The following is a 27,846-nucleotide window of genomic DNA, read 5'->3' on the forward strand; positions in this document are numbered from 1 at the left end:
AATCTGTACGTGTCCCGGCAGCATGTAGCCAACCACCTGTTAGAGCAAATCCTATGCGTCAATCTTTCTTGGTACCCCTGTTGAATCCTGTTTTTCAGAAACACAGGCATCGCAAGATTCTGCGTGCTGAACTATAAACCACGTATACAATACATATTTAAAATTTCACTTGGCAAACACATGTGGGTTTGAATACCTGACGAGACTTTGCTGCAACTTCCTAAGGAAGTTCACATTGACAAGGAATTTAGGAATCATTAGCGGAAAACGGGTGTTAATGTAACGGGCAAGGTGGAGCTCACGTATTACCGTGGAGTCACTGTTCTGTGGAGCAACTGCAAGAAATACTTAAATAACGGCTTACTCTACGGCAAACCCAGGCGCTGCCTGGTAACTCGCACTTGTCGGAGGTCCTAAAGCGGCCCGCAGCTCAGGGAGCGATTAATTGCTGTTTTTTGAACGCGTTAACACTACCTAACGGCCATCTTAGAGGCGGCCCCGCCCCCGCGCAGCCTCTGCGCCTCTCTGCCACTCTCCCCGCGGTGCTGGTGCGGCGACGAAGCAGCTCGCTATGGCGACGGGTCGTGGCTGGGTCCTGCGGTGCTACAGCCGCGGCCGGGCGCGGGCGGCCCCCCCTGGTGCCGCCGAGGCCGCGCCGCCCTCCCTCGCCCCCGGGTCCAGGTAACCGTCTCCGTGCGCGGCCCCAGGGCCTCCTCCGGTGCCGCCTTGCCCGCGAGTCCTGCTGGTGTTTTTTACTTCCCTGCTGTGGTTCCTCGGCGAACCACCTCGCCCAGCCCCGCTGTTCTGGTTTCCAGCCCCAGGCCCGCTGCCGGTCTAGGGCTTTGGTTCGAGCTCTGGGTGCTGCGTTCGCTGTGCCTCGGCCCTGCGGTGGGTTTGTGGTGCCTCCCTGGAGCGGTGGTGCGCCCCTAGGTGCACAGTGTGGGCTGTGGTGGTGGTTTCACTGTAAAAAGCTGGGCATGGTTAAATGAAACCTGGACTCCAGCCTGCATGCCCAGGTGTGCAAGAAAGCGTAGCTTTAGCACATTATTTTTTTAGGCTTTCTATTTGAATAGTGGGACTAAAACCCAGGTGAGTGTTTGAGTTCAGAGTAGGTAGCGTCATAAACCTGTCCAAGGGCTAGCTGGCTTAGTGGCTAAGGTATATATGTCCAAGGTAGCCAGGCCTTACAATGCGTGGAAGGATTTCATTGTGAAAGCTGTGATTAGCTTAGTTTTTCTGGTAGAGGTTCAGTTTCCAGAAGTGTAGATCACCGGTTTTAGAAGCAGAGTTGAGAAAGCAGGTTCTTCTAGTAATCCTTTTGTATGACCTTTGGTTTCACAGCTGTGTCATTCCTCTTTTATTAACTTACAGAAGAAATGGATAATACCCCCCCTTTTAAAAGACTTTGAAATTGTTAGTTGAGTTAAAAGAGAGATGTTAAAATATTACCATCATTTCTGTTTATCTGTAGGTATGTCTTAAATTTAGAAAAGGAGCCAAATTTTGTCACTACGTATGACTTGCTATGCATTCTTTGAAATAGATTTTTTCCCTGACCAGCAAAAAAGCAACATTGACATCTCACAGTGAATATACTGCTACGAAACTGTGTGCCACAAATTGAAAGCTAACGAAGTAGCAATTGATGCTGTTGTGCCTTGAAGCTAGAGCGTCTCAATTGTTACTTGAAGAAATCTCTAAAGAGGGGGGTAATAGCTGTCAGTGATTTTTAACATGGGCAGGTTAGCTTTGTCTGTGTGGCATGAAAGCATTTTGTTTCATTCAAAACTTACGTATGCAGTATTTGTGAAACTGAGTTTATGTAACGGATTTGCCATTCTGATTCTTGTGTCTTGTGGTTCAGTATACAGTGGCTTCTTTGATTTTTCGTTCTGTGCTTTTAATTTAGTTGACCCTACTGCAGTTCAAAGGCTGGTTATTTAATCGTATTCACAAGCGCTTCTGATTTTGTTTCTTCATATCCTGAGAATATTTTCATTTTGGAAAATGAAAAATTCAGTACTTGAAAAAATGAAGCTTAGAAAAGGTGTAGAAATGAAGTGGAAGTTTCCAAGGCACCTGAAGACAACTTCCCATACTTCAGAGATCCCTTCCTGGGGAGGGAAAGAGGGATATGCAAGGGGTCGTTAAAATGAGAGCAAGAAGGACTGAATACAGGTGATGCAGGATATGCTTATACCAGGTAAAAAAATGTAGTGCAAAATCCGTGATCTAACTCCCAATCTGAATTAGTCCTGGAGCTAGCTAGAATCTGTGTAGGTACATCACTGTCGGGTATGCCCAAACGAGGTATCTTTGTGCTTTGAGTGTAGATAACGGTGGAATAGTCTGGGATGTGTTGCCCCAGCAGATACAGATAAGCTAGTTCCACTCTTGAACAAGACTTGTGCCTCTGAATTCCTTTAATGGCTTTTGAAAAATGCCGTTTGTTACTGACTCATTCAAACTGGTATTTCATCTGATTTTCTTAGTGTACTTGTTGAAAATAATACACACCAGTAAAACATTTGGTTGACCTTCAGGGTTGTATTTGACCTACAGTTACTTTCTTCTCGCTATTAATTTTGTTCGCCTATTTTAGGTTAGCACCTGAACTGAAATATTTATATGTCTTTCTGTGTGAGGAGGATAGGTGCTTACAACAATTCCCAGTAAAACTTCAGGGATTCTAACATAACACATTTGACATTGTAGGCCAGAGTTATTCTTTTTTTTTCTGAATTTTATTTTTTCTTGAGCATAAAATAATCTTAAGAATAGTGTTTATTAAGGGTACATGGATGTATTAAATGTGCACGGTGTGCACGTACTTCCAATTTAGATTTCTTTTTTGCCAAAATCAATTGGTTGCTTAGAAACCCAGAGCTGGATTGACCAGGTGTTTTAAAGCCAGCTGGCAATACAAACCATGTAGCACTAATAGAGCTCTGCCTGCCCTGCGGTATCACAGCAGAACAGTGGGTGTTAAGTGCCAGGATTTGATTCAGATTGAAACTCCATCTAGAAGTTTGTGTGTGGTTTGAAGATAGTATTTGTAATTACAGCTTAAAAGGTTATTTCTATGAGGAAAACCTTGGAAAATGTGTGGCAAATTAGCTTGTATGATTTTATTTGTTTTAGGAATATGCAAAGTTACTTTGGTAAGAAAAAGTAATCTGGATCCAAATAGTTATGTATTAATGAGTAAATAAAAACATCAATACTCATCTTTCCAATTGGACTAACTAATTGGGTTTTGATGTATTATTTTATTTGATATTTTTTAGTGGCTTGGCCGTATTGGACAGTTCAAAAAATGTCTCTAGTCATGTCGTGAAACAGAAGATTAACACAGTGAGTTTGAGTTCTTGCAGGGACCTCTGTGGAGCTTGATTATGGTGGCCAGAGTGGTGCGGTTGTCTGTAATGGGAATAGATCTCTCCACCAGTGTCAAACTGATTTGGTGATGATGCCGTTCACTTCTGGCTATCATGAGAGAATGATCATGGAAGAGAGACCCGAGTTTAACTTTTTCTTGATGTCAGGTATTTGAACTTGGTGATAATCGCTCAAATTTGTGAACTGCTAATAATGAGTTATCACGTAGTGTATCCCCTGAATCTCGTCTCAGTTGACACATGGTGTCTAGGTGTGCACAATGTACATTTTTCTTCATTTTATGATGATTTAACTCCTAACAGCTTTTCTTTTCTAGAAGTAGATCAAGGAGCTTTGCTGCCAGGCCCGTGGAATTTTCTGGAACCGAAAATGCAGACGTTAAAAGTCAGTATTGGACAACTTTCGTAAAACAGAAACCTAATGTGTGCATTGAGAGGTAAGAGTGTCTTTAGTTTAAGACAAGAATGGAAGAGCACTTGTAGTTTTTAGGTTATGTATTTTTTGAAAGATAGGTCCATATATGTTCGTATCTTGGATATTTCCATATCACATGTTCTCCGTTCAAAAGAAAAGATTTGCTTTCCTGGCCTACCTTGTGGTCTTGTGTTGAGCCGCTGAAGTTTTCAGGCATGGGTTTCCCTCACCTCTTGTAGTAGTTTTCCAAGTTGTACAAGACCTTCAGCAACTCCTTTGCAAGTCATGAGCTATGTTGTTCTTTAAAAATCAAAATCGTTATTGTATTACTTCAAGAAAAGCCAATTTCAAATAAACTTTCTGATGTTTCTCTTGATACTTGTTGCTTTGTATAGGGAGGCTTAGAATGGTGGAGTGGGATGAGGGGGAGGAATAAAGTGGTTGCTGCTCATTTGCTGCAAGGTATGTGTTGACAGTGAAAGGGCACTTTCAAAATAGTTGTGAATTGTGGTTTTTTTTTAATCTGAAATTTTTTTTACTTAAAGATTGCTTTGCATGAAAGATTAATTTTCTTTTCTGGATAGAAAAAGGAATATTTGTAACTTTTGGTAACTTTCTGTGTAAGTCATTTTTCTGTTTTCCATTTTTAAGGCCAGTTCAATGACTTATGCTGTTAGTTTTGTGTGGAAGACTTGAGCAGACAAGAGAGAGAAGAAAAAAAATCCTCCTTTCTGTTACTTCCCTTCAGCAACAAAATAATAGTATGGTTGTGAAAACTACTGTTGAAAATTCTAGATCAAGCATTATATTTTATCCTATTTGCAACTTTTCAAGTGGTCGATTACTTCTAAATTCTGTCTGGAATAAATGCACTATCCGCTTTGGGTTTATGGTGTTTGAATAATTTCACATGCTAACAATGGAAGTTTTGGCATGGTTGCCTATCTGTTAGTGCAACTGACATCCTGAGTTTTAATGTGAACTGTGGAGTGTTGGCAGTATTTTATATTTGAAAGGTATGTGCTTTTGGCGTAAAGTATTGATACAAAGCAGCAAATGTTGTAAATGACCCAGTTTTAAATGGAAGAGAGAGACTGGGCTGAGATACTGATTTTCACAGCAACTTATATTTTCAATGGCAATTTTGATGTTAGCGTGCTACCATGCTCCAAAAAATTGGAGTATGAAATACTTAAAAAACCAAAAAAAAACCCCAAAAAAAACCCCTCTGTGCAGTTACCAGATACTGTTCTAAGGGTATGAGGTTTCTGTCTGTTAATACAGAAATCATACTGACTCAACTCCAGGTTATGCTGCGCATTATACACTTTGACTGTGAAGAAATAGTAGCGGTGGGATTTCACAGGTGGCACTGGCACCTGCAGTCAGACAGATGCAGAGAAATATTCAATTATTCTTAAGGTGCCACACAACTCTTATTTTGAAGTTTACGTCTTTCTGTTGACATAAATGTAAACTGTGCAATACCGCTGAGCACAAATGGATTGAGGATTTGATGAGGTATACCACAATCCCACTGTCTGACTATGACATTTCTGTGCTGATGCATCCTGATGCCACAGTTCTGGTAAAGGCTGGTGGTTAGTGACTAGGTAGTAAAATCATGATACAAGCACTGAGAGACTGAAGTTGAACGAGGTAGTTTCATGTCAAACTGGGTTAAAGTTAACAAAGTTATAACGAAAGTGCAAAACGGTAACTTTTATATAATGTCGTGGGTCACTTGAATAAGTTGTGGTGAATTGTTTTAAGCAAATGCTTTAGGTCAAAGAAACAACTTAGAATCAAAACTCTGCAAATTAATTCTTAAGGTTTGATTTGTGAACTCACGAACTCATAATCTGTATCACTTTTGTTGTAGTTTGGGGTTGAAATTCCTAGCTGTTGTCATTTCTGTAGTTTGCAGGTAAGTCTAATAACATTTCTTTTTTTCTTTGAGCATGCCATCAGAAATGCTGCTGAAGATATTTTCCTATTTGGATGCTGTGTCCCTGTTGTATGCTGGTTGTGCAAATAAGCGGTTCTATGATCTGGCCAATGACAAGTAAGGAAAAGGAGAGCATAAGTGTTAGTCTTAGTTTCACAGCAGTTGAGCTTCCCCAAGTTATGAGCCTTTCTAATTTAGCTTCATTGATGTCAGAGCATCGATGCAAGTACCTCCTGGCAATTACTCTGAAAATGTACTGCATAGCTCACAGTGCAATGTGTTGCATGGAGTTCTAGCTGTGCAAACCCAATTAAAGTTAATAGGAGTTACGTAGTGAAAATTAAATACACTGCCTTGAAATGTTGTTATTAGCATTTATTTTGATATAAAATTTGCATATATTTCTCTTTGTAGTTCACGTGCACCAGCACGGGCTACTTGGTTCAAGCAATCCTTAGTGGCAGGTGTAGCTAGTAGCTTTGTTGGGATTATCATAGCTCTCATAACTTTTGAAGTTCTACTTCTTTAGCTTTTTTCAGATTTTTTGCAGGGGATTTGATTTAGTCAAGTGATTCACTGATGGATTTTAGCTGTTTTGCCTCTTCCTGTGGTGACTTTTAAATGAAGGCAGAAAGGACATAGAAAAGTATTGTCGCCTTTTATTATAAGTGGTTTTGTGTACAGGGTTCACAGAAAGCTCCCACCAATATCATGGTAAGTTTTGTGAAAGGATCAAGAGGAGAGAGCCTGGCTTATATGAGAATAACTGGAATCTCTGGATATTGCTCCCCCCCCCCCCCCCCCCCAGGTTCCTGTTACATTGGCATTTAAATGAGACAGTCTCTTCCTGTATAGTTGCTGTCTGCTACTTGTCCATTTCTCACTCATTTGCCAAAATTTGAACAGTGAACTAGTTAGTATTAATGTTGACACCTTTAGAAGTGATGAATTTAAGGGGAAGGCCATAGTCCAGATTTATTTTTTGACTCTGTCAGCAAGTGCATGTAGATAAAATTGCATCGTTGATGCAGATTATTTATCTTAATATGCTTTCTCCAGTTCAGGATAGCGAGATAGACTAAAATCATTGAAGCTGTTCAAGGGAAAGTGATTCATATGTATGCATCTCAATCATGTGCATTTCCATTTTCTGATCTGGAGAGAGATTATTGTATATGCACAAATATGATCTGAAGAAGAGATACCTTCTATTATTTATGAGACATACTGATTCAGTGCAGCGGGCCATTTCTTCCCTCTGGATCTCCTGGACCTCCCGGAGTCCCTGCATCTTTTGGTGAATCAACAGAAGTCTTTATCGAAGTCCCTGGATATCTCTGTGACAGATCTGGTCTTGTTTTTAGGCAGAGAGTATCTTCTTGGGGCTAATTCTGCTGTTCTGAAAGTAGTTACTGTCATCAGGTTCAAAGGCTCTTGATTCAACAGGACTGACAGTCTTTCAGTGTGTATATTTGACTCCTAGTGCTATGTATGCTTTGTCTTTGGGCTTTTCAAATATGTCTGCACTTTAACTGTTCCTTGGGACTGATGTCCTCAATATAACTGAGGGCAGGGAAATGTTTCTGACCCCCTTTTTGCCTCCCCGTCACCTTCTCCTCTGCCTCAGCATGTAATGTTATTCTAGCCTTCCTGTCATGCAACGTGGGAAGTTCACATAGATGATCTGAAAGCCCCAGGATTTTGCTTACTGGCAGAAAGTGCTTGTATAACAGGAGACCTGAGAAGCTAGAGCACAGGGGAGCATCTTTTGGCCTTGCCCAGATCTTTTTACTGTTGTGGTCAGGTGACGACTGACGGTGGCAATGCCTTGAGCACTGTGATTGCTTGTCAGAGGCTCAGGCTGCAAATAACTTCATCTGATTCTGGCACTTGTTTCATTGTAACAAAGTCCAATAAGAGGCCTTGAGATGAGTCTTAAACTTAGCTCTGTGGGGCAAAAGTGGCAGGTATTCTGCTGTGAAAGGAAGGAATCCACGCTTCCCTGTTGGATGCCTTTTTGATCTGCCTGCCCTGAATTCTTCAGAAGTTGAGGGTAGAAGGAGGTTGACAGAATGATGACACCTCCACAAACAGTTGTGATTCCAAGTAGCCCTCTTTTTTTCCTCTCCCTCTCTGCCGTGAGTTGATTTATGGGCTTCCTGTATGCTTGCACAGTACCGTTACGTGGAAGAAGGATAATGTAGCTGAGAGTGAGAAGAGTGGTAAACACTAGTGTCAAACCAAAACGAGTCATTTGACTCATTCTGCCAGAGAATGTGGGAAATGCCTACTGCTAAGTGCATCATGCAGCCAGATGCTGAATATATCTCTCTGTTAAAAAGACAATGTCTCTCTTGGGAGAGGGGTACTGGTTAACAGCAGAGGGTTACAGAGGTACATGCTTATTGGACTGTTTGGGCTGAATAAGACTGGCTGGATGATAGCTCAGTTCCACTTGATGACAGCCTGACAAAGACATCTCTCCTCTTTATTCAAAGCTTATTCTTTGAGTTCTTGTACCTTCTTGTATTCAGTGTTCTTCTCTGAACTTTCCTGAAGACTTTTTTTAAGGGGAGGGGGAATGTGACTTCATTTTTCCTAACATGAAAATGCTAAGCCCACTATTCTTGTCGGATATTTCTTTGAACGTTGTATCCAGAGCTCTTCAAAAGAGGAAGACAGAAGGGGTTTGATGTGACAGTGGTACCTCCACCAAACATAAGTAATTCTAGCAGTCCTCCTCCACCTGATTTTCAGTTGGATCTGTGTGAGAAACTTGAGGGGTCCTGATTGTCAAGTCAGAGGTATTAAAATACTTTTTTGACTAGCTAATCCTGTATGAGGAGGTTGCATTACTGTTTCAGGCTGGAATTTTCAAAAGTAACTGCTTAAGCGTGCTTAGTTTTCATTTAACTCCCTGTCAGCATGTCTAGGCCAACTCTGAGCATCTCTTAGCTTCATCCTAGACTCAGCATTTTCTGAAAGACAGACGAGTCTTGCATTTTTTTCCTGTTGCTTGTTTTTTCTCTACTCTGCTTCAGTGTGTTTAAGGGGTAGTCTCTGAAGGATGTAATTAGCATAAGGAGGAGGAAGGCTTTTTAAAAATCATGTAATCAATGTGCTATTGAGAGGCATAAAATGGTGGGAAGTTCCCAAGATCTAATGATCCTACTTGATGGAGTACTGGTTGAACATTTTCTGTATATATAGTTATATTTATCAGCCTCACTGGCGTTTTGTAGAAATTAATTGAATTACTTATCTTTTGCCATAGTGGAACAGAAAGTCGTAAGTGAATCTCATTTGGTACATGTACTCCGGAAGAAGAAATATATTGAGAGAGTCCATATTCTTTGAGATAACATAGTATACAGTAGCCCGTGAGGAATGTTGAGATCTAGCATGTCTTGGTTCCTGAGCCTTCATGCTTGCTGCAAGGAACTGAGCTGATGTGAGCTGTCTGAACATCAGAATGGAAGAAGCTATGCAAACTGTGCCTTTGTTTTCTTGACTAGTACCTAGCAGGGCATTCTGGCCCTCTATAAACTTAGTCTTAGATCAAACCCCATTTGCTGATAAACTTGGACTTTATTTTCCCATTAACATAATGTTTATGGTACCCAAGACCCACATACCAAGTTTACTTTCTATTATACTGGTGAAGTAATTTAATGCTTTGGTCTGTGCTTTTAATTAAGTAACTTCTCTTGATATTTATATTGTTTTCCTCTTTATTCTAATAATTTTCAGTGGAATCTGGCTGAAAATATACTCCAGTCATTTTCTACCAAAAAGAACAATTTGGAAAATGAATTCTGAGACAGAAGCTGTTTCCTTGGACTGTGCTGCTGTACAGGATACAAAGCCTGGATACTGGAAGAAAGAATACATCTTCAGACAAATAGCTGCTGTCAAAACTAGAGTAATGCAACTTGTTAAACCTGTAGATCCTCATACAGGTCTTCCATGTAAAAACAGAGAAGCTATAAGGTAAGCAATGCCTTGTCACAGAAGATGCTTACTTAAGAACTACATAGAGAATATTAATGGCTTTGGAAGAGCTGAGGGGATGGGGAAGTAGAGCTATAAATGCATATTGTGATGGGAAGATATGAATATAGCCTGATCTAGTCCAAGAAATATAAATAACAGTTAATAGGAATTTAACTTTTTATTTCTTATTTTTATTTTTAACTCCTCACCCCTGGTCAATTCCTAAATAACAGAGCATCTGGCTTGAGTTGGGTCATTGTTCTGAAGGACAGGAATGGAAAGGAATATGTAATGGAGCAGGCAGATCTATCATTTAAGGACACATCTGTTACTATACTCTGGTATAGTACAAGTTGGCCATGCTTAAATGTCTTATCAACCCTAGAACTATGTGGAGTGACGCCACTGCTTCCTGACCAAAGCAGAGCTGCCAGCAAGAACGGGTGAGTCTTAGCACGGGATTTTTGAGGGATTTTTTTTGATGTTACTGCTTGATAATGCCTCTGCAGGAGCTATATGAATTTGATTTGACTTAATAAGTAAATTGTTTCTTAGAAAGCCTCTCTAATATTTCTTCTAAAACCTATGTCCTATTCTTCACTGGTAGAGCTTTTTAACAAAAAACAGATATAATCTAGCCAGCTATGACATCAATTCATATGTTCCTGTAGCTACTGGCATACAAGAGTCAGACTAACAGATAGGTCCTGCCTTGGAAGGCTAAATCTAAAGCAGACATACCAATGAGAATGAATGAAAAATGCAAATCTAGGGAAATTTAATGTGAGAGATTTAGATTGGAACAGTTCGTCAGTGTTTGCGTGTATATAATAATCTAGCATATTGTTTAATAGATTGTTAATAATGTTTACTTAGGCTGATAAGTGTGTGTGTGAATCTAGAGAACTTGGTCTTCAGTTGTGTGTGTACATCTGAATACGTGCATGTAGCTGTAAGTGTGTAGCTGAAGTATGTATGTATTTGGTTGTTGTCAAGGAGTTCTCCACGTCTGTGTTGTGTCCGCTGTTAGCATGCGGTATGAGCCACATGTCCTACACAGTGCACCTCAAAGAACTAGTAGTGCACCTGTGAAAAGACAGTTTTGTTTTTACCTACAGGAAACAAGGTTCCTCATAGAGAAGGAGGATCTTTGCCTAAGAATGAGAAAAATAAGCCTGCTGTGTGAAGTCAGCTAGGCAGCCCAGCCTAGACAGAAGTCTTGCAGTCTAATTGTGTGGAAAGTTTCTTTCCACAAAGACGATGATTCATATGTAAGAATGTAGTAAAAGAAAAGTTTCAGGCAGTTGATGTATTTATTTAACATAATCATGAGATGTTAGAGATTTTGAGTATGCATGAGGATACTGATTTCACAAAGGCTCTCAGAATGTTAAGAACAAGATTATAATGCTTCAAAATTTCAAGAAGGCAATATTCATTACAAGTTAGTTAAAGTGAAGGATATTCTTTTGACCTCTTGATAGGCCCTGTAGAAAGACAATAATCGTTCTTTTCCTTAGTGTCCACAGTTTTAAAATGAAAACCCAACCAACCACTAAAAGAGCCCTGATCAGAAAGGGATTTACTATGCTATTATATTAGTATGGCCTATTGGTAACGCAGAGTTGTTGCTGATGGTGATTTTCACGTCTGTGTGACATTAGGCTGTTAGGGAGAAATGCTGTGTAGAAAGTCATCTAAACGATGTACTGAGAGAGAAAAGCTCTTCTATGGGTGATGCTGTTAGGCAAGTGTTTAAAGCTTTTAAGGAGGGCAGCCCAACTGCAGCATGCACAGTATACAGTGCTCTTGCAACTGACTGCTTGGTGGAGAAGCTTCTGAACTTGTCTGGAGTCTGAACTCTTTGCTCAGGGCTTAAGGCAAGGGATTCATTTCAGATTGCAGCTGGCTACCAAACAGTCTGAGAACCGAAGTATAGTGAAGGTAAAGCTTCTAGGCTGGGAGGGAATTACATCTGATATTTTTTATTTTGCCAGCATCTGCCGTTTTCTTTTAATGAACATGAGAAGTTTGAGAGAGCTTGTCATACAATAAAGTCCCACACAAGCGAATGATAAGAGGTAATGCAGAGACTTTGGGAAAGTTTCTGTATTTATCCCAACCTGACCAACTTAAAGATGGAAACGGCTAGTGTCGTTCTCTGCCCCAAATCACACAGTTATTGAGATAATGTTAAGAAGTCTCTATCTACTGCTGCTATGCTAGCAGTACATAGTGGTAGGTGATACTGCCCTGATAATGTTGGGTAATCTAGGAATGGTTTTGAATACAATAGACAAAATCCGTGAAGTGTTTTAGAAAGAGTTGATTCTCCATTCTGAATAGGTAATGCAGACTCTTCTTTCTGCTGTTTTTTATGCCTCCTTAGCCAATAGGAATGCCTGTAAAATATGAATTTGAATAAAAGGGTGTTTATGGAGCAAAATCACTTGAATACAGGGCAAAATCTAGAAGTAATTTCCTCAAAAATGAAAGTTTCCTCTAATAGAAGCCTGTTAGTTAACTATACTCACAGTTTGATCCTTTCTGTGAAATTTCATTTCTGTGGGGGAAGAATTTACCTTCTAAGTAGCCTACTTCATACTGATAAATATTCCATGATTCCATATGGTACCAACACACATTATAAAGAAATGTATGTTACTAAAGTAATTCTGCAAATGTCTTTAAAAATTGGGCAAGCATATCAGTTTATCCTTTTTGGGTTTTTTTTTGTTTTGTTTTGTTTTTTGTTTTTTCCTCCCAGAAGTACATGAGGCTATCCTGTGGTGGCTTTTGTTTCTCTTCCTGTTAGGTGACACGATCCTGCCAGTGTTGCATTTGTCTGGAAGTAAAATTCATGTCTTTGCATGCTGAATACTTTCAAAATAGTTTTAATTATGTGCTGTTGATCAAAATGAAATGTGGGTGAAACTTTTTACCTAAATAAGGAGCCATAGTCTTGTTTTTATATTCTGTATGTTCCTTTCAAAGACCTCGTCGACGTTCCCTGATGGCTAAATACAGCCTTTCTAACCTGACTAAAACCAGTGTAGCAGTTGGTGCTGATAAGCTTGTCCAACTCTTTGGTCTGAATCCAGGACTCTTACTAGGACTTTGGAAGGTAAGATGACATTTCGATTCAATACTTTATTATGGCTGATTTGACGAAAATGGTTCCTTTGCCTTGTACTTTTTTTGTATCTTCCTTTTCCTTAAGATTTTTAAAAGAGCTCGTCTAAACTCTAAGGACAGAAAATACAGGTGGGGAAAGCTTTTTGATTTATTGTATCCTAAAAAGCTATAGTTTGAGTGTCTGTGCTTTCCAAACAAAAAACTCTAAAAGATCAGTTGTATATCATAATATAGTAGATATGGTACTGTATTTGTTCTGGAGTCTTCATGTGTCAATGTTTGATATTCCAGAGATGTTTTAAATAGCTCAGTTTGAGGAGAAATGTGCTCCTTCTCCCTTTCCCCTGTCCACAGCACTAAGTGCTAAGTTCCCACAGGGCAACTTTGCTAGTTGTTTCCTTTAGTCTATGTCACCATGTAATCATATCCTATTCCATTGATAGGAACGCTGTAGCTGGTGCCCTTTAGGGCATATTTGATTGCTGGTATTAAGTAGTTAACTGAAGTATCGAAGGTAAGAGATTAGTTTCTGTAAGCTGTGTATAGGGATGGACAGCTTTAGAGAGCAGTGCAGAACATGTGAAGTAGACTTCTGCTCCGAAGAAATCTATCTTTGCACTGAATACAGTGGGGCCTAGAAGTCTGCCTGAAGTTGCATAGTAAGTGTGAAAACCTGGCTTAGAGCCCTTTGCAGTCTATCTCAAGGGTTCTGCCCTTGGATTGAATTCAAGGGTGGCAGCCCTTTCTTGCTCCCCCAGCGTGTCAATGTGGTAGACTTAATCATATTATTTGGCATGGGCAAGGAACTTGCCTCAGGGAATCTGTGAAGAGTTGCTGAAAGCTTTTGCTTCTTTCTGGCTAAAAACACTTATTACCTCTACTGTGCACAATGACCAGAGGAATTGTTTAAAACCATGGGAGGAATATGTGCTTGAATCTTACTCGAAGATGTGCATTACCTGGAAATCTTGGGAGTGGCTGACCTGTGCAAGCCTGTTACGGGTTCTCTAACTCTGGAAAAGTCATGAAAAGCTTGACAACTGAACAAGCCATTTCTTTGTATCATCAGAAATTGAGTAGATTGATGTTCTTGTGGTTCTGTCCCCTTGGTCTCGATAGCAGTGTTAACTCTTCCTGTGCTTGGAAATAGTAACTCTTTCAGCATTTGGAAATAGTTCAGTTATAATTAATTTTCACAAGGTTGTTAACCACTGAATGTCTCACTTTAGGATATCTTTCCTGCTTACTTTTTTGAACAGGTGTTTTTCCTCCCTATGTGGGCAGAGTAACATTAGGCAGTTAACTGTAGATGAGCGTAATAATCATAAACGCTAGACGGCTTGTTCTTTACATGTAGCTTAGCTGCCTAACAGAAAATGTTTGTGCTAGTAGTCTTGACAGCCAAGGATGGGTTAGGTAGGCCTTCTGGTATTTGGATAGAGAAAGACTGAGTCACTGTATGACTGATAAATCCATCTATCTACGTCATTATATCTCTTACTTCGCACCACAAAAGTAGTGGAATACCCAAGATTTTTTTGGGGGGTGGGGGGGAAGAGGGTGGTGGCGGGTTCATTTTCTATTTAGTAACCTAGTGAGATGGAAAAAATAGTTTCCCACTTTACAGGACTCTAACAGATTGCTGACAGTGAATAGTTTCCATATTGGCTTATGCGTTTGGAAATATAGGAGTTAGAAATGCATTTTTCTTTTATAAAGAAAGAGCTGGAATCCAAGCATTTTGTGATCGTGGAATAAGTAGATATCTTTGGCTTTGTTTAGTTCTGATATTGATCTCAAAAGTTTTCTTTGAGCTATATAGGCCTATAGGAGGTATGTCTTATCACTTTGCCAAGAGTACATTATCTGGTGAAGACACCTAGGATCTTAACTTCGCTACTCTTTCTTTTAGTGAATAGCTGTGTGTTCCTCACTGATGTTAGCTCTCTTTGTAAACACTTCATTAAATATCTAAATAAGCTTGATGCTTAGGTCTTTAGCAGCTGAGAGTAAGGTCCACTTGATTCTTCTTAGTTATCCTGTTTCAGATGGTAACTAGAAACTAGAGAAGTAAGATCCATGGATTGTTGCTGGTAATTTTTCTGTGGCGTGGCTAGTTTCCCCCCTTTCCCCCATTGTATGGAAATGCTGTGGTCTTTCACATACATTCTACACTCTGGTGAAAGGATAATAGTGGTTTTAAGAACATTTGTGTATCTATTGAAACAAGCCATTATCAACCTTATTGTAACGTGTCAGAATAATAAGCGGGAACATTTATCTGTAAACTTTAATGCTCAGAAGACCTTGTGGAAGAAAAACCCTTAAATATTCCAGATGAAAATGCATCTACTTTGATTAACTTTTCAGGGAAAAAATGAAATTGCTTTTGTTATGGCGAGTCTTCATTATCATCAACTTCTTGAGAGAAGCACTTTGGGTTCTGCTACTGTGTAAGTTTGGGGTTTTCTTTGTGGGTGGTAAAGATAATCTCTTGAGTAAGGCTTTGAGTTTTAGAGTTGAAAATGAGTGCTGGTAAGTGGTTAATATTTAGGCAATAGTTAGCCTTTGCTGTTCAGTCTAAGTAAGAATTAGGATAACTATATACTGAGTTGTAGTGGAAGTATTTTCATACTAAAATGTTGCCATTGTTATGCTATTAAGGAGGTAATTTGATCATACAAGTCTTACAAGTGCTGGCTGTACTGAGAAAGACAGATATGTACTGTCCTTTAAAGTACTTCCGTCCTTCCTTCCTTCCTTCCTTCCTTCCTTCCTTTTCACGGCCAGTCCTTTTATTCCTTCTTCCTATCTGAAAGATCTGAAGAAAAGGAAGGCATTTTAGGACATAGGAAAATAACTTTTAGTAGTATAATAGGGGAGAAAAAAATCTAGTAAATGAATACAGTGCCTCTTTTATCTTTCAGTCCTGTTGAAAAGCTGACTGTATTTCCTACCAAGCATTTGTCTTCCTTTGTATAATATAGTACCCATTTTTCCTTACACACAGTAAACTTTTTTTTTTTAAGCTTTAGAGGATGATTTCTGGGATTTATTCTCCCTCGTCTTTCCCCGCACTTTCTGATCAGACAGTGTTGTATGTGCCCGTAGTCTTTCATTTGCCTGCTGTCACTCAGTATGGCCCTTTTCACACAGAAGATAAAAGTGAATACCATCTCACTTAATAGCAAATAGGAGCCTCTGTAGGAATTGCTCATTGCCTCTGGAATTTGGACTCTTTTGGTCATTTATGTGCAATAGTTTCTCTGGTAGGTTAGGCACAGGCAAAAATATTCAATAATTGCTATTCCAAAGAAACCTGTGGCTAGTTGGCTTTTAGATTTGTAGTTAAGATGATGTATTTTTTTTTATTAGTGCAAATGTGGCCATATTTTGGAGTTCTACAGATGTACAAGTTGACCGTCATTTTTTCTGCCTTTGGCTAGGCTAGACAGCTTATTTGTGAGCTATAAAAAGATAGTATGACACCTAGGGATGTTTGATTTTCAAAAACATTAGTAAAGAATAAATGGTGTGTTCTAATGATTTTTGCCATCTCGTAGCCTCTTCTAAAATGATCTTCTTAGTGTTGGCTACTTACCATATCTCTTTCTGTTAAGTCATTTTCCCTTTCTTAATTCTATAATTTTTTTGTTTAAAGACAATATGTTCTTTCACCTAATAAACCTACACTGGATGATGTTGACCCAGAATATGGACTGCATGACTACAATCTACATCTCGATATGCACAGTGGAAGTCATACTTGCATGTGTGGAACATTCAAGAACCTCTTCTGCAGAAAAGGTAGAGTTGACAGAACTGTCATGTCTGTTCTTAGAATGATCCCTGCTGTTACCTATTTTCTCTTTTAAGGGGAGAAACTGATATATATATATATATATTTTTTTTTTTTTAAAGAGTAAGCTATGTTTTTAATTTTTGCATTATTCAGTAAATATCTGCATGATATATCATGAGGTATCATAAGCTTACTATATATAAAGTCTGTCAAAAACATTTGTTATTACATTAATGTAGTATCAAACCTCAGCTATCAGTTATGCATATGGTCAGGATATTTTCATTTGGTTCAGTGCTAAGTTAATAACACAGTGGTACAGCTCATGGGGCAGGTTGATGTCCTCCCATTTGTAGCATTGTAAGGGGGAGTGAGTTTTTCCTTGTACTCTTCTGGGCACTGGGTGTGTGGTGTTGTGTGGGGTTTTTTTTTTGGTTTGGTTTTTTTTTTTAGAATTCTTCTGAGGTATACTTGTGGTCTTGTGGTACATTGACAGTTTGAATATTTAAATATATTTATACAAAATACTGTGAGCTTCAAGATTTATAGATTTTATTTAGGTTAACTTATGGTCATCTATTCTGACACTTTTTATTGTTTATTAAACAATTTCAGGGATTGTTTTTAGCTGTACTGCCTTTTTTTTCCCCTTTCTCCTCTAGTTCTTGGCATCTCTTTTAGTAAGACATGATTAGTCATCTTTATCGTTCATGTACAACTCAACTTAATTCTACTAGGACTAAGTGATTTTCTTTCAACTTAAGTTCAAACTACATAACCCTCTTTATGGCAGCAAAGACTCCGAGGATATAAGTGGTGGTCTTGGAACAGGAGTTCTGCTGGAGTAACTGTTGTAATCCGGAACAAGTTTAAGCAACAAAGATCTTTTCTGCTGGCATCCTACATTCATGACAGCAGTTTTGCCAGCATGGCACTATTGACATGGTGGCAGGGTTGGTTTGTATTTATCCTTTTTCATGCTGTATTTTATGCTGATACAACTATGCCAAAAACTTGTCAAGATCTGGCTAGAGATGCTGATTAATGCAAAGTCTTGATACGTACATGTTTGTAAGTAAATATAGTAACAGTTAAAAGCTGAGCTTTAAAAGCATAATATGCCCACCTAAAAATTTAATGCCCCAAGACAATTAAAATTACAATAACAATAAAACGCTTTAGAAAACTTAAATTTTATTGGTTTATTGTTTAAATTTGACAATTTCTGTGAATACATTATTTTAAAAAGTAAGCCCTCCAAATCTTGCCTTTTCCCCAGCACAGGTGTTGAATGCATTTATACAGAACACAGAAAATAGTTATTTATTCAAGTTTTAAAAATAGTTTGTTACAAATCTTATATCTTAAACATCATAAATCAATTATTGCTTTCCACTGTTTTTCTAGTAAGAGTACTGATGAGCCATCTGTTCATTTTAGAAAATGCTGTTTTTGATGAAGACAGCAGAGGGCACTGTTATCAGGCTTGAATGTTTTCCTGTGTTTAGAAACAATTTTTCCATAGCTTGAGGCTGCTTTTTTTTTTTTTTTTTTTTTTTTTTTTTTTTTTTTTTTTTTTTTTTTTTTTTTAAACATCTGTACTTGACTCCCCTAACTGTCATTTAGACTAGATCTGTGCTCAGTGTGGAGTGTTGTAGTCCCATGAACTTGAAACATACATGTTTCAGATTCTCAAAAAACCTCCAAGCTTGAAATAGAGGAGCACTCACAAGGATAAAACTTCAATGAAATTCTGCCGCTGTAGCCATAGAGATCTCCCCTGAGGCATTAGTCAATACAGGAGCCCCCTTCATACACTCAAACTCATTTTTGCTGTGAATTGCCAGAGGGTTGCATTCTTGTTTGGGGGCTTGAAGAGAGGATGAATTTTATGGTTTATTTTCTAAAATGAAAATTTTGTGCTTCTAGTAATACAGCTGTACAAGAGAAGGCAATACGTGGCACATTTTTCTTTGCCCATATCACTTTTTTGCCACTGAAAAGCTATTTCTGTTAAAGATGAAGCTGATCTTTAGGCAGATTGTTAAAGCAGATGTTCAGTAGGTAAAGTTGTAAAGCCATCTCACTCTGAATGATAGAGAATCTGTTCTATGATCACAAGCATTTGCTGAACTGCCTTGATTTTGAGTGCTTCAACTGTGTGTCACCACACTGGGGTTCTCCTTCACAGGATGTCAGCTGTCTGGACCATGGTTTCTTCAGGCAATCAGCTCATTCATCATCTCTTCTCTCCCGTGTACTTACCTAAGAATCCCTTTTGGAAAATGCTCATTTTCCTCCTTAATTTCTGTTCAAAAATGATGTAGTGAGGCACTTGATGGCAGTCTGCTGTTGCACAGCTTTGCAGTAAGTTATTTTAGTTCTGCATTTTGGTTCACTCAGTTTGCTTTCTTGTAGATGGGGCATTTCTGAATGTGGCCAACAGGGTGGATTTGCCCAAGGTGGTTGTTTTGCTAGTTTATGCTTTGCTTTTAGTTTCCATTCTAACAGCATTCCATGTCCCACTCTCCAAGGCTCTCTGAGCATGGAGTGAGAAGCCTTGCTATTTCTTAAAACTCTACCCAATCCAGATTTGTTTTAAATTATGAATGTGACGTGCCACTAGCAGGTTTCACCACCTGTTTCACAGATCAGTTGTCAGCTTTCACACTGGGTTATTTATTTACATTAAAAAGCTTCAGACACTCCAAGGTCACTAGGGGATTGCCATATGTTACTCTCCAGAAAAAAATAAATGCAAACAAACAAATCAGTTAGTTTTTTGTCTGGTTTTTCATTAGTCTTCATGAATACTATGCTTCACTCTTACTGCTCTGTTTTCATTTCTTTCTGCAAAATCCATAACATTAAATTAGAAAGAAGCTATATCACACTTCATTGAACCAAGTAGAGAGAATATTTATGACTTCATATCTTTTTTTTTGTTGTTGTTATTAATACTTGCATATTGTAACTAGTTGTTTTGGCACTCTGTTTTGGCTGAGGTTTTTAGCATTTTTTTTTCTTTTTTGCTTCCTTCCATTTAAATAGAATTGGTGATATTTTGTTTGCAGATAATGTAGGATGAATATGCTAAATACTTTCAAATTGAATGTATTTATTAGAAAACTTTTCTTGTTTTTAGGAAACTGTGGCAGGCTGTTCATACAACTCATGCAAAAGTAATGGACACTGCATCTAGCTTTTTAATAAACATTCTTGAAATGTGTTTATCCAGTTTCTTAACTTCTTAAACATAGCTTTATAGCTGTATAGTAGTCTAAGCTTTCCAGTGTTATTCCTGATTAGTATAAATTGATGTGTTTATGCTAGCAAAATGTAGCAGGATGACTTTTGTCTGTTTTCAAAATATCACATGTGTAGTTGAAATGTTTTTGTTTGACTTTGAAGATTGGACATTTAAATTTGAGACTCATTTCATCATGGAAGGGTTGGTTATTGCCAGCCAGAATTAGTGTTAACCACAGCGTTCCCTGTGAAAATAACAATCAAATTATAACTTACAACAAAGCCTTGGTTAGCAAATCAAGCTTATAGCATAAATTGGTACCTTTGAACTATTGCACTATTTGTTTCTTTCCCCTGAAGTTTGGCTACGTGATCTTCTTTACTGGCACTCCCTTTGTTTGGAAATACCTGTTCCCTATAAACAATACTGATTAAAGGGCTTCTTTGCTGTCTTGCAGAAGCTCTGAACTGTAAATATCATAATAGGGCTAATGAAGCAAATTCTAGGTCAGGCTGAAGAGAGCCCTGGCTGGATTGCTCTCTCCATGTTTCCCTTGGTATTTTTAATATAGCTTGCTCTGTCCTTTCATTTCTGATTGCTTTCAGACTAAGAAGAGGAGGGGAGATCCCAGTACTTACCTACACAGCACTTTGACTTGTTACTACTAGATACATCCTTCATTTCTTCTGTGTATTAGGACTGGGATGGAGCTTTTATGTTTAAGAAAGTTTTAAAGATGAGGTTAATGGATGAATAGTTAGCCTTCAGGTTCCTGGTTCTGTCACCTCTTTCCAACTTGAAGCTGACAAGTAACTGCAAAAGGGGATTTATAACTTGCACCTTAGCCAGGCGGCCCATCTAGCAATGTGGTAGCTGATGTTATTAACATCTTGCAATAATGGTGATGTCCTGGGCTGCTTTAATTTATTAGCAGTATTTTTTTCCAATCTCTCTCTCTCTCTCTCTCTCTCTCTCTCTCTCTCTCTCTCTCTCTCTCTCTCTCTCTCTCTCTCTCCCCCTCTCTCTCTCTCTCTCTCTCTCTCTCTCTCTCTCTCTGTTTTTTTTAATTCGATTAAAATTTTCATTTATTTTGAGCGAGTGAGAACAATAGCTGCTTCTGTTTGGAAGCTCTTAATATTCATTCAGTAAAGCTTGACTGTTTATCTAAAATCTATTATCTTGAATGAAATCTTGTCATTGGATTTAATTTACTGAGGTTTGATGCTTAGCCACTGGTAAAGTATCAGTGCACTTTGAGCTGGATTCTGGATGTGAATTCTGCTTGCATTTTCTTCTTTTTTTCCTTGAGTTCTCTGGGACACTGTGGCAAAGATACTGAATATCACTGTCTCGAGTGATACGTTTTTCCTTCAACCATACAAAATATTCCCTAGCTACAGCTGAGTGTCTTCCGCTATACTCATGCTCCTGTTCCAAACACTGTGCTGGCCCCCCCCCGCCCCCGTCCCTCTTGCTTCACACAACAAATGCTCTTTTGACCCCTACTTGTGAGTGATGCTTTCCTGGTGCTGGTGTGTGCCTCTTGTGGGTGCCGCTTAGTCCCACAGCGCCCATTCAGAGAAGCCTCTGGCTTCCATGGCAGGCTTCATGCTAGGTCTTTCTGTGGCACTTTGCCTCTGGCTGGCTGCCTTCAGCAGCTGCTGTGCAAAGGTTTTGCTGCTCCTTCATGTAGGCTTTAGCTTTTTAGCAAAAAGAAGACAACAAGCCAGCCCTTCTGCTCTTGATCTGCCTTCAGTCTCTTGCTGCTGAAGATTGAAGGAGAACCAGAAGCAAACTATTTCTCTCTTACTCACTTTTGCATCTTAAACCACCTTACTCTACAAACTCCTTAAGTTATCCTCCAGGGCCTGCTACTAGATCCTAGCAAGCTGTATTTTTGTGAGGAATTCCTTCTGTCCTTTCCTACCTGCTTCCTGCAAGCACTAGATATTTAATTCTGGTCCTCTTTCACTTCCACGTCTCTAGTGCCTTCTTTCTGCCTTTAAAGAGAGTTAGTATCTTTTGTCAAGGAATTTGTTTATGGAATGTCCTATTAAGAAACATGCTGCTGTCATCATATGGTGGGGTTTTTTTGTAGTCAGCGATCTAGTTTATTTTGATGTACCCCAACTTATAATTAGACCTTTGGATTCCCTGTTTAATTTTCTTTATCCAGTAGGAGAGGAAAAAAATAGCAATTAAAAAAATTGGTCTCCTTTGGGAGGAGAGAAGGACATACCAAACAAAGAAGGTTGTTCAGTAAAGAAGTAACAAAGAAGTTCTAATAATTATGTCCAAAAATGAAAATGATTCTTTGGGAAACTTTAAAAAAAAATCAACAAATCTGCAATTTAAAACCTTGATTCAAATCAGGACTTACTGCTTATCAATTTAAATGAATCATTAGACTTTCTAGGGAGGACTGATTGTTTAGAGTGTAGGGTTATTTGACTTATTAGACGGAGCAGAAAGATTATTAAAAAAACCAGGGAGGAGGTGAAGGATCCTTCCTTTTCTTTCATGTGTTGTGTGTTGAGTTTGACTTTTGTGATTGATGGAACCACTGGTGGCATGGGATCGAAATATTAAACATGGAACCTACTCCTTGCATCCTTGTATAAGTCTTCTCGGTGGGCTCCAGACTTTGGTACTCAAGTCTAACAAGTTCTTTTTAGCTGTTGCTTCTACTGTGGATCACAAAATCAAAGCCCTGAACAGTGACTCAAATTCTCAATAATGTGCTGGATACCTAGCTGTTGGTGTATGTCAGAATTCCTTGTTGGCGAGTGTGAGGCACCTGAAGATGGGCAGCAAAGCAGACAGAACATTCGGAGTGTATTGGCTTAGTTTGATTTGTAGTAGTGTAATGCTGTATATTGTTAATATTTTCAGGTGACATTCAAAATGGATATTTGAGGCTAATGGTTGTAAGCGTAACGGATAATGCAAAACATTTGCCTATTATTGGGACAGTTGGCTTATACTGGAAAACAGATGTGTTTAAAGGCAATGTAAAGGTCAGTCAGTAATTTTTTTTGTTTCTTGAAATGCTTATCTCAAAATGGAATTATGTTTATGCATCCTAACTATGCAAATTTTTCTAACTGTTTTTCTTTGAGAAAGTATATGTACCAGAAAAATCTCTTAAAATTCAAATATTGCTAAAACAATGTGAATTTCTAGAACGGTAGTGTCTGCCCTTTTTCTCTTAGAGGATAGATTGCATGATAGACCCCCCCATGCATGCATGATGACTGTAGTGCTTTCTGCTCATCAGAGATGTTGTGTGTGACCAACACTTCTTGGAAATGCTGGACAAAAAATGTACTGCAGATATGCTTTTTGTTCTGGTGCAGGCAATAATTCTTGAATCCCAGGGAAATACTGTGCATTTCTGTTGTAGTGTATATGTGCAATGAAACTCAGGGGACTGCTGGAGAATATTAAAATGCCAGTGGGCATGGGCAGAAACTATGGCCCATGTTCTTGCAGTCAGCAGCTATCTCTGGGCCATGCAAATGGGACAGCTAAATTCACTGTCCCATTTGAGTGTTCGTATTCTAGAGAACTGCTCATTCATTCTCTTTTATCAAGTTCCTACAAGAATGATTAAGAGATTGTAAAATCTGCAGGAATATTTTCAGTAGTGTTGAAAGTGAATATTTTTAAATGTACTTCAGCTTCATGCATGCTTCAAAACTATCAAAAAAATCTGATAAGCATAATTTAAGCCCTACTGAAAAATGTTTTTGTTAGAGTTGCTTTCAACTTTGACATTTTGAAAATACTTTGGGGGGGAAAAAAAAACACAATTAATAGAACTGCCTTTCTGATAATCTTGTATAACTGCAAAACAAAATAATGTTTAATAACATAGTATTTTGTTCGGTGACATTAATATGCTTGCTTTAAGGTTTACAGTATCGGTTAGCGTTCCTGTGCAACAGGGGATATAAAATTCATCTTAAAGCTTAGTAACCTACTATTGTTTCTGTTGGGAACATTACTTACAGTTGAGCTCAAATTACAATTCCCATTTAGTCCTCCATTTATAATCGTCTCTATGTAAACAAGGGGAATTTGAAGAAAAAAATGCTATGAACAATCTAGTTTGTTTGCATTTTTTCTCAACTGTGCTAAACTTTTTTTTTTTTTGAGTTAGGTGTTTGTTTTCAAAAGAACAAATCCTTCCTCTATGCATGTCAATAAAAATATCATGTGTTGCAGAGTAAAGTGTTGTTTTGTTGTTAGCCTGAATTCCTTTTAAAGACAATCATTTGAAATCTTTTGTTATTTCTGTGAATACTTAGGGAAAAAATGCAGAATGATGCTTTATTTGTCAATAGAGTTCATACAGAGCTATTTATTTATTTTGCATTCATTAATATCAGAAGAACTACTCATGTGCTTAAAGTTAATAGGATATTAGCACATAACTAGAGAAAGTGCTTCATTTAGTTGAAAAAATACAATAGGAGATAAGAAAACTTGCTGCAGTGCTAGGTAGATATCAGAAAATTATGTGATTGACAGTTGGTTGGCCAGAATTTTTTTTTTCTTCTGTGAAAATAATTATGAGTACCACATAAAAATCTGAGAAATTACCTGTCAGAGGAAACAGTGCTAAGGCAGCAGTCTTTAGTTTATCTCTGTCCTGTAAGCTGTTTATTTTTTCCCAAAACAAGTATTCAGTATAAACAATATCATTTTTTTTGAACTCTTGTGTTTTGGTGAAAGATTGTGCATGTCAACAAATAGCTATAGGTAGAGCTCAATTTAGCTTTTAACATAAATCTCTATCAACCTCTTAACACATCTAGAGGCCAAAGGAAATCAGCAACAGCAGCAAAATATACCAATACTTTGAATTTATAATGTATAAAAAATAAAAAGGCCTGGGATTTTGCTGATACTTAAAAACAAACAAACAAACAAACAAACAACCCAAAAACTTCCTCTGGTAATTCTGGATTTTTTTAATGAAAGTTAACTGTTGAAGTACAGGTAATCTGGGATATGTGGGAAGAGAGAACCCTCTTCAGTCAAGGCCATGCTTTACTTTTCATAATTGACCTTTGTTATAAAAGATGTCAGACCAGAGAATAGTAGGTTTTTTTTCTTGTTATGAATTAATTTATAGCTCATATAAATTATTATGCTCAACTACAGGTTTGATTTGAATTTCATATTTTCAGCAATCTACAGTATCAAATTTGTGAAAACTATATCTCATAACCTTTTGTTTGTGCTTTGTATTAATTGACTGAAGTACAGTAATATTGAAAGAATTGTTAAAGCAACAGAAGCACAGTTATAATACAGTGATATAAAATATTCTAAATTAATATTTTGGCATATAATGTGCAATGTTGGTTAGTTTACACCTTTGGAACAAGTGATACTCCTGAGAATAATGCATATATACAACATAATTAAGTTTTATTCTTTTAATGACTCAGAACTCATGAGAATAGGTAACAGCTGGTGTTAACAATGGTGCATAGCTTGTATATTTATATTTGAAACCTTTATGTTGCAGTGCCCTAGAATTGGCAGCCTGACTTTAGTATTATAAAATGATGTCATTGTGTAGTCATTTAAAGAAGTATTGCAAAGAATTTTTGTCAAGAAGAATTACTTGGAGGGGAGACCTGTATTGATATTATCTTTTGGGGAGCTGAAGCCTACGTCAGTTCAGAAAGTGCTGTATGCACTTACAGCTAGTATTTAAGGGCAGTTGTTGTCTGCGCATACGTACGCTTATCTCTTTGCTGCTGCTGTGGAGGTGGTCTCTGAATCTCTTTGAAGCATTGCTGCATTTGTAGAAGCTTGGCACCTGGGTTTAAACCTAGCTTTCTTACTCGTATTGAAAGGACTATCATTACTTCAATGGTAAGGTAAATAATTATTTAGAAATACAGATTTTTTTCAAGGCTTAGTCTTCTAGAAATAACATCTGATCTAGACTGGCAATGCCACTTTCAGTTTGACAAGACACTTTTTTTTTTTTTTTTTTTTTTTTTTGTCTTTGGGCTGCAATTTTTTGAAGTCTATTGGAAACTTCTAAGTAAATATCTATTGCATTGCAGTAGTCAGTGGAGCATTATGGAGCATTTTGAATTTTTAGCCTTCATACCAAAATTTGCTGTATGTTGAACCCCTAGTATTTCTTCTAAAATCAGTAACAGATCTGCTTGACTGTGCCATGGTATAGGAAATTAATCTATTCTGCTTGTGCTTGTAGGACTGTTACTTGATGGATGTTACTGTTTTGGATGAAACCCGAAAGCCCTTCTGGTGTTTCAGTGCCCCAGTCTACATGCAACTGTCTTGCAAGACATCTGGCCTTTATGACTACATGGGTCATATCTATACCACAGAGTATGCAGATTCAGAGGGTAAAGTCAGTGTTGACTTAGTATGGTTGGAAGAAACCAAGGAATATTATGTAGTCAATCTGGTTCTTTACATAAGCACCAAAAAGGTTAACAGCTGGTATGGAACAAATTACTGATTTAATTGGGTAGTTAATTTCCCTGCTTAAAAAAAAGCTAAATTTTTGATGATTAAAACTGATATTAATTAGTAATACTGCTGCCACAAGTTTTGTGCCTTTCAGATTTTCAGTAACAGAAGTACAGTTGCATATATTTATTTTAATTGGCATTGGAGGAATGGAATTGAGATGTTTATATAAATTAATAGTTTAATGGTTTTCTTCCGTGTTGAACACCATGTGGTTAGTCTGTTTCTGGTACTGGACATAATACAAATTATTTTAGGAATAATTGTTTTTATAGATACTTTCGAATATATGTGAATAAATTTCTTCTGAGTACCATACTGTGAAGAAGCCTTATCCTTATGTAAGCTACACCGTTTTTGAGAACGCTGAACTTTACGCCTAAAGGAGTAAAACAGCATGTGTGCTGTTCCCTTCTGATTCATTAAACTATTTTTGATAAATGACTGCTGTTGGTAAATGCAGAAATACTATGTTTTTAAAGTACAGATTCTTTAATACGTTATAGTAGAGCATTTAAAAGGTAGACTAGAACTCACAGATCTGAATAATAGGGCAGTAAGGCATTTGTCAAGAAAATCTCTTGTGTAATATCTCTTGTGAATTGTTTAAATTTCTGTTTGCTGTGTTTGTTTTCCCTTGTTCTGACCTTCTCTCCAATTCAAACTTAGGCACTTGCCTCATGTGTTGGCCCTTGAATAATTGTCCTGATTATCAGAAGGGCTGAGCTGACATCTGGTCCTCCTGAACCTAGCTGACATTCAGTTGCTTCAGAAGCAATGAATTATCTGATACGGTTTATCTGACAACAGGTATTCATAGAAACAATGGGCTTACATGCCTAATTTTTCTGGTTGCTTAAAGTAATTTTAGGACCTAATCTACTCCCAGATGAAAAAAAGTAATGACAGTTTCGTTTCTGTGGTGTGTTACAAACCAGGGTAAATCTGTGCAGTTTCACAGTATGCTGTTAAGAAAAAAAGCACAACTATGTTGTTGCTTTCTGTGACTGTATTACAAAAGTGATTTCCTTTTGATAATTTGTGTGTGTTCTCTTTCATTTGTTTAAGTAGATTGATTCATTCATGTAAACAATGTCTATGTGTAAGCACTTGATATGGATTATTTCTTAATGTAACTTTCAAAGATGATAAAGTTCCAGTTTGACTTATAATCTTGCTTAACGAAGAAATAAAAACATTTCTATTTTTGATGGCTAGCCAGTGTAACAAGCATGACTAGCTTCATTCTGTCTCCTTTCTTCCTGACTGCTGATGGTTACTGTGATCCCTTAGAGTAATGTAAATATTTTAGTAAGTGTGGGGTGTGTGTGTGTGTGTGTGTGTGTGTGTGTGTGTGTGTGATAAATTTGTGATGAACAA

The 27,846-nt window shown here is 37.9% G+C and overlaps 1 protein-coding gene across 5 annotated transcripts; it reads left to right on the forward strand.

The window, feature by feature from the left end:
• Positions 1–465: 465 nt before the first annotated feature.
• FBXO15 (F-box protein 15) lies at positions 466–27,683 on the forward strand. 5 transcript variants are annotated; one of them, XM_026112909.2, is made up of 10 exons: positions 466–681; positions 3,716–3,835; positions 5,774–5,878; positions 9,512–9,751; positions 9,988–10,197; positions 12,749–12,878; positions 15,260–15,342; positions 16,551–16,696; positions 18,883–19,058; positions 22,834–22,964. In XM_026112909.2, the coding sequence occupies exons 1-9, from the start codon at positions 572–574 to the stop codon at positions 19,011–19,013; spliced, it is 1,275 nt and encodes a 424-aa protein (XP_025968694.2). In that variant the 5' UTR covers positions 466–571; the 3' UTR covers positions 19,014–19,058; positions 22,834–22,964. The 5 variants fall into 5 exon arrangements, with proteins under 5 accessions (XP_025968694.2, XP_025968690.2, XP_025968692.2 ...); XM_026112905.2 differs by lacking the exon at positions 18,883–19,058 and adding an exon at positions 26,186–27,683 and having other exon boundaries at positions 469–681; positions 22,834–22,958; XM_026112906.2 differs by lacking the exons at positions 5,774–5,878; positions 18,883–19,058 and adding exons at positions 5,696–5,740; positions 26,186–27,683 and having other exon boundaries at positions 470–681; positions 22,834–22,958.
• The last annotated feature ends 163 nt before the right edge of the window (positions 27,684–27,846 follow it).

The sequence above is a fragment of the Dromaius novaehollandiae genome, chromosome 2, assembly GCF_036370855.1.
Source record: "Dromaius novaehollandiae isolate bDroNov1 chromosome 2, bDroNov1.hap1, whole genome shotgun sequence".
In the NCBI taxonomy this organism is placed as follows: domain Eukaryota; kingdom Metazoa; phylum Chordata; class Aves; order Casuariiformes; family Dromaiidae; genus Dromaius; species Dromaius novaehollandiae.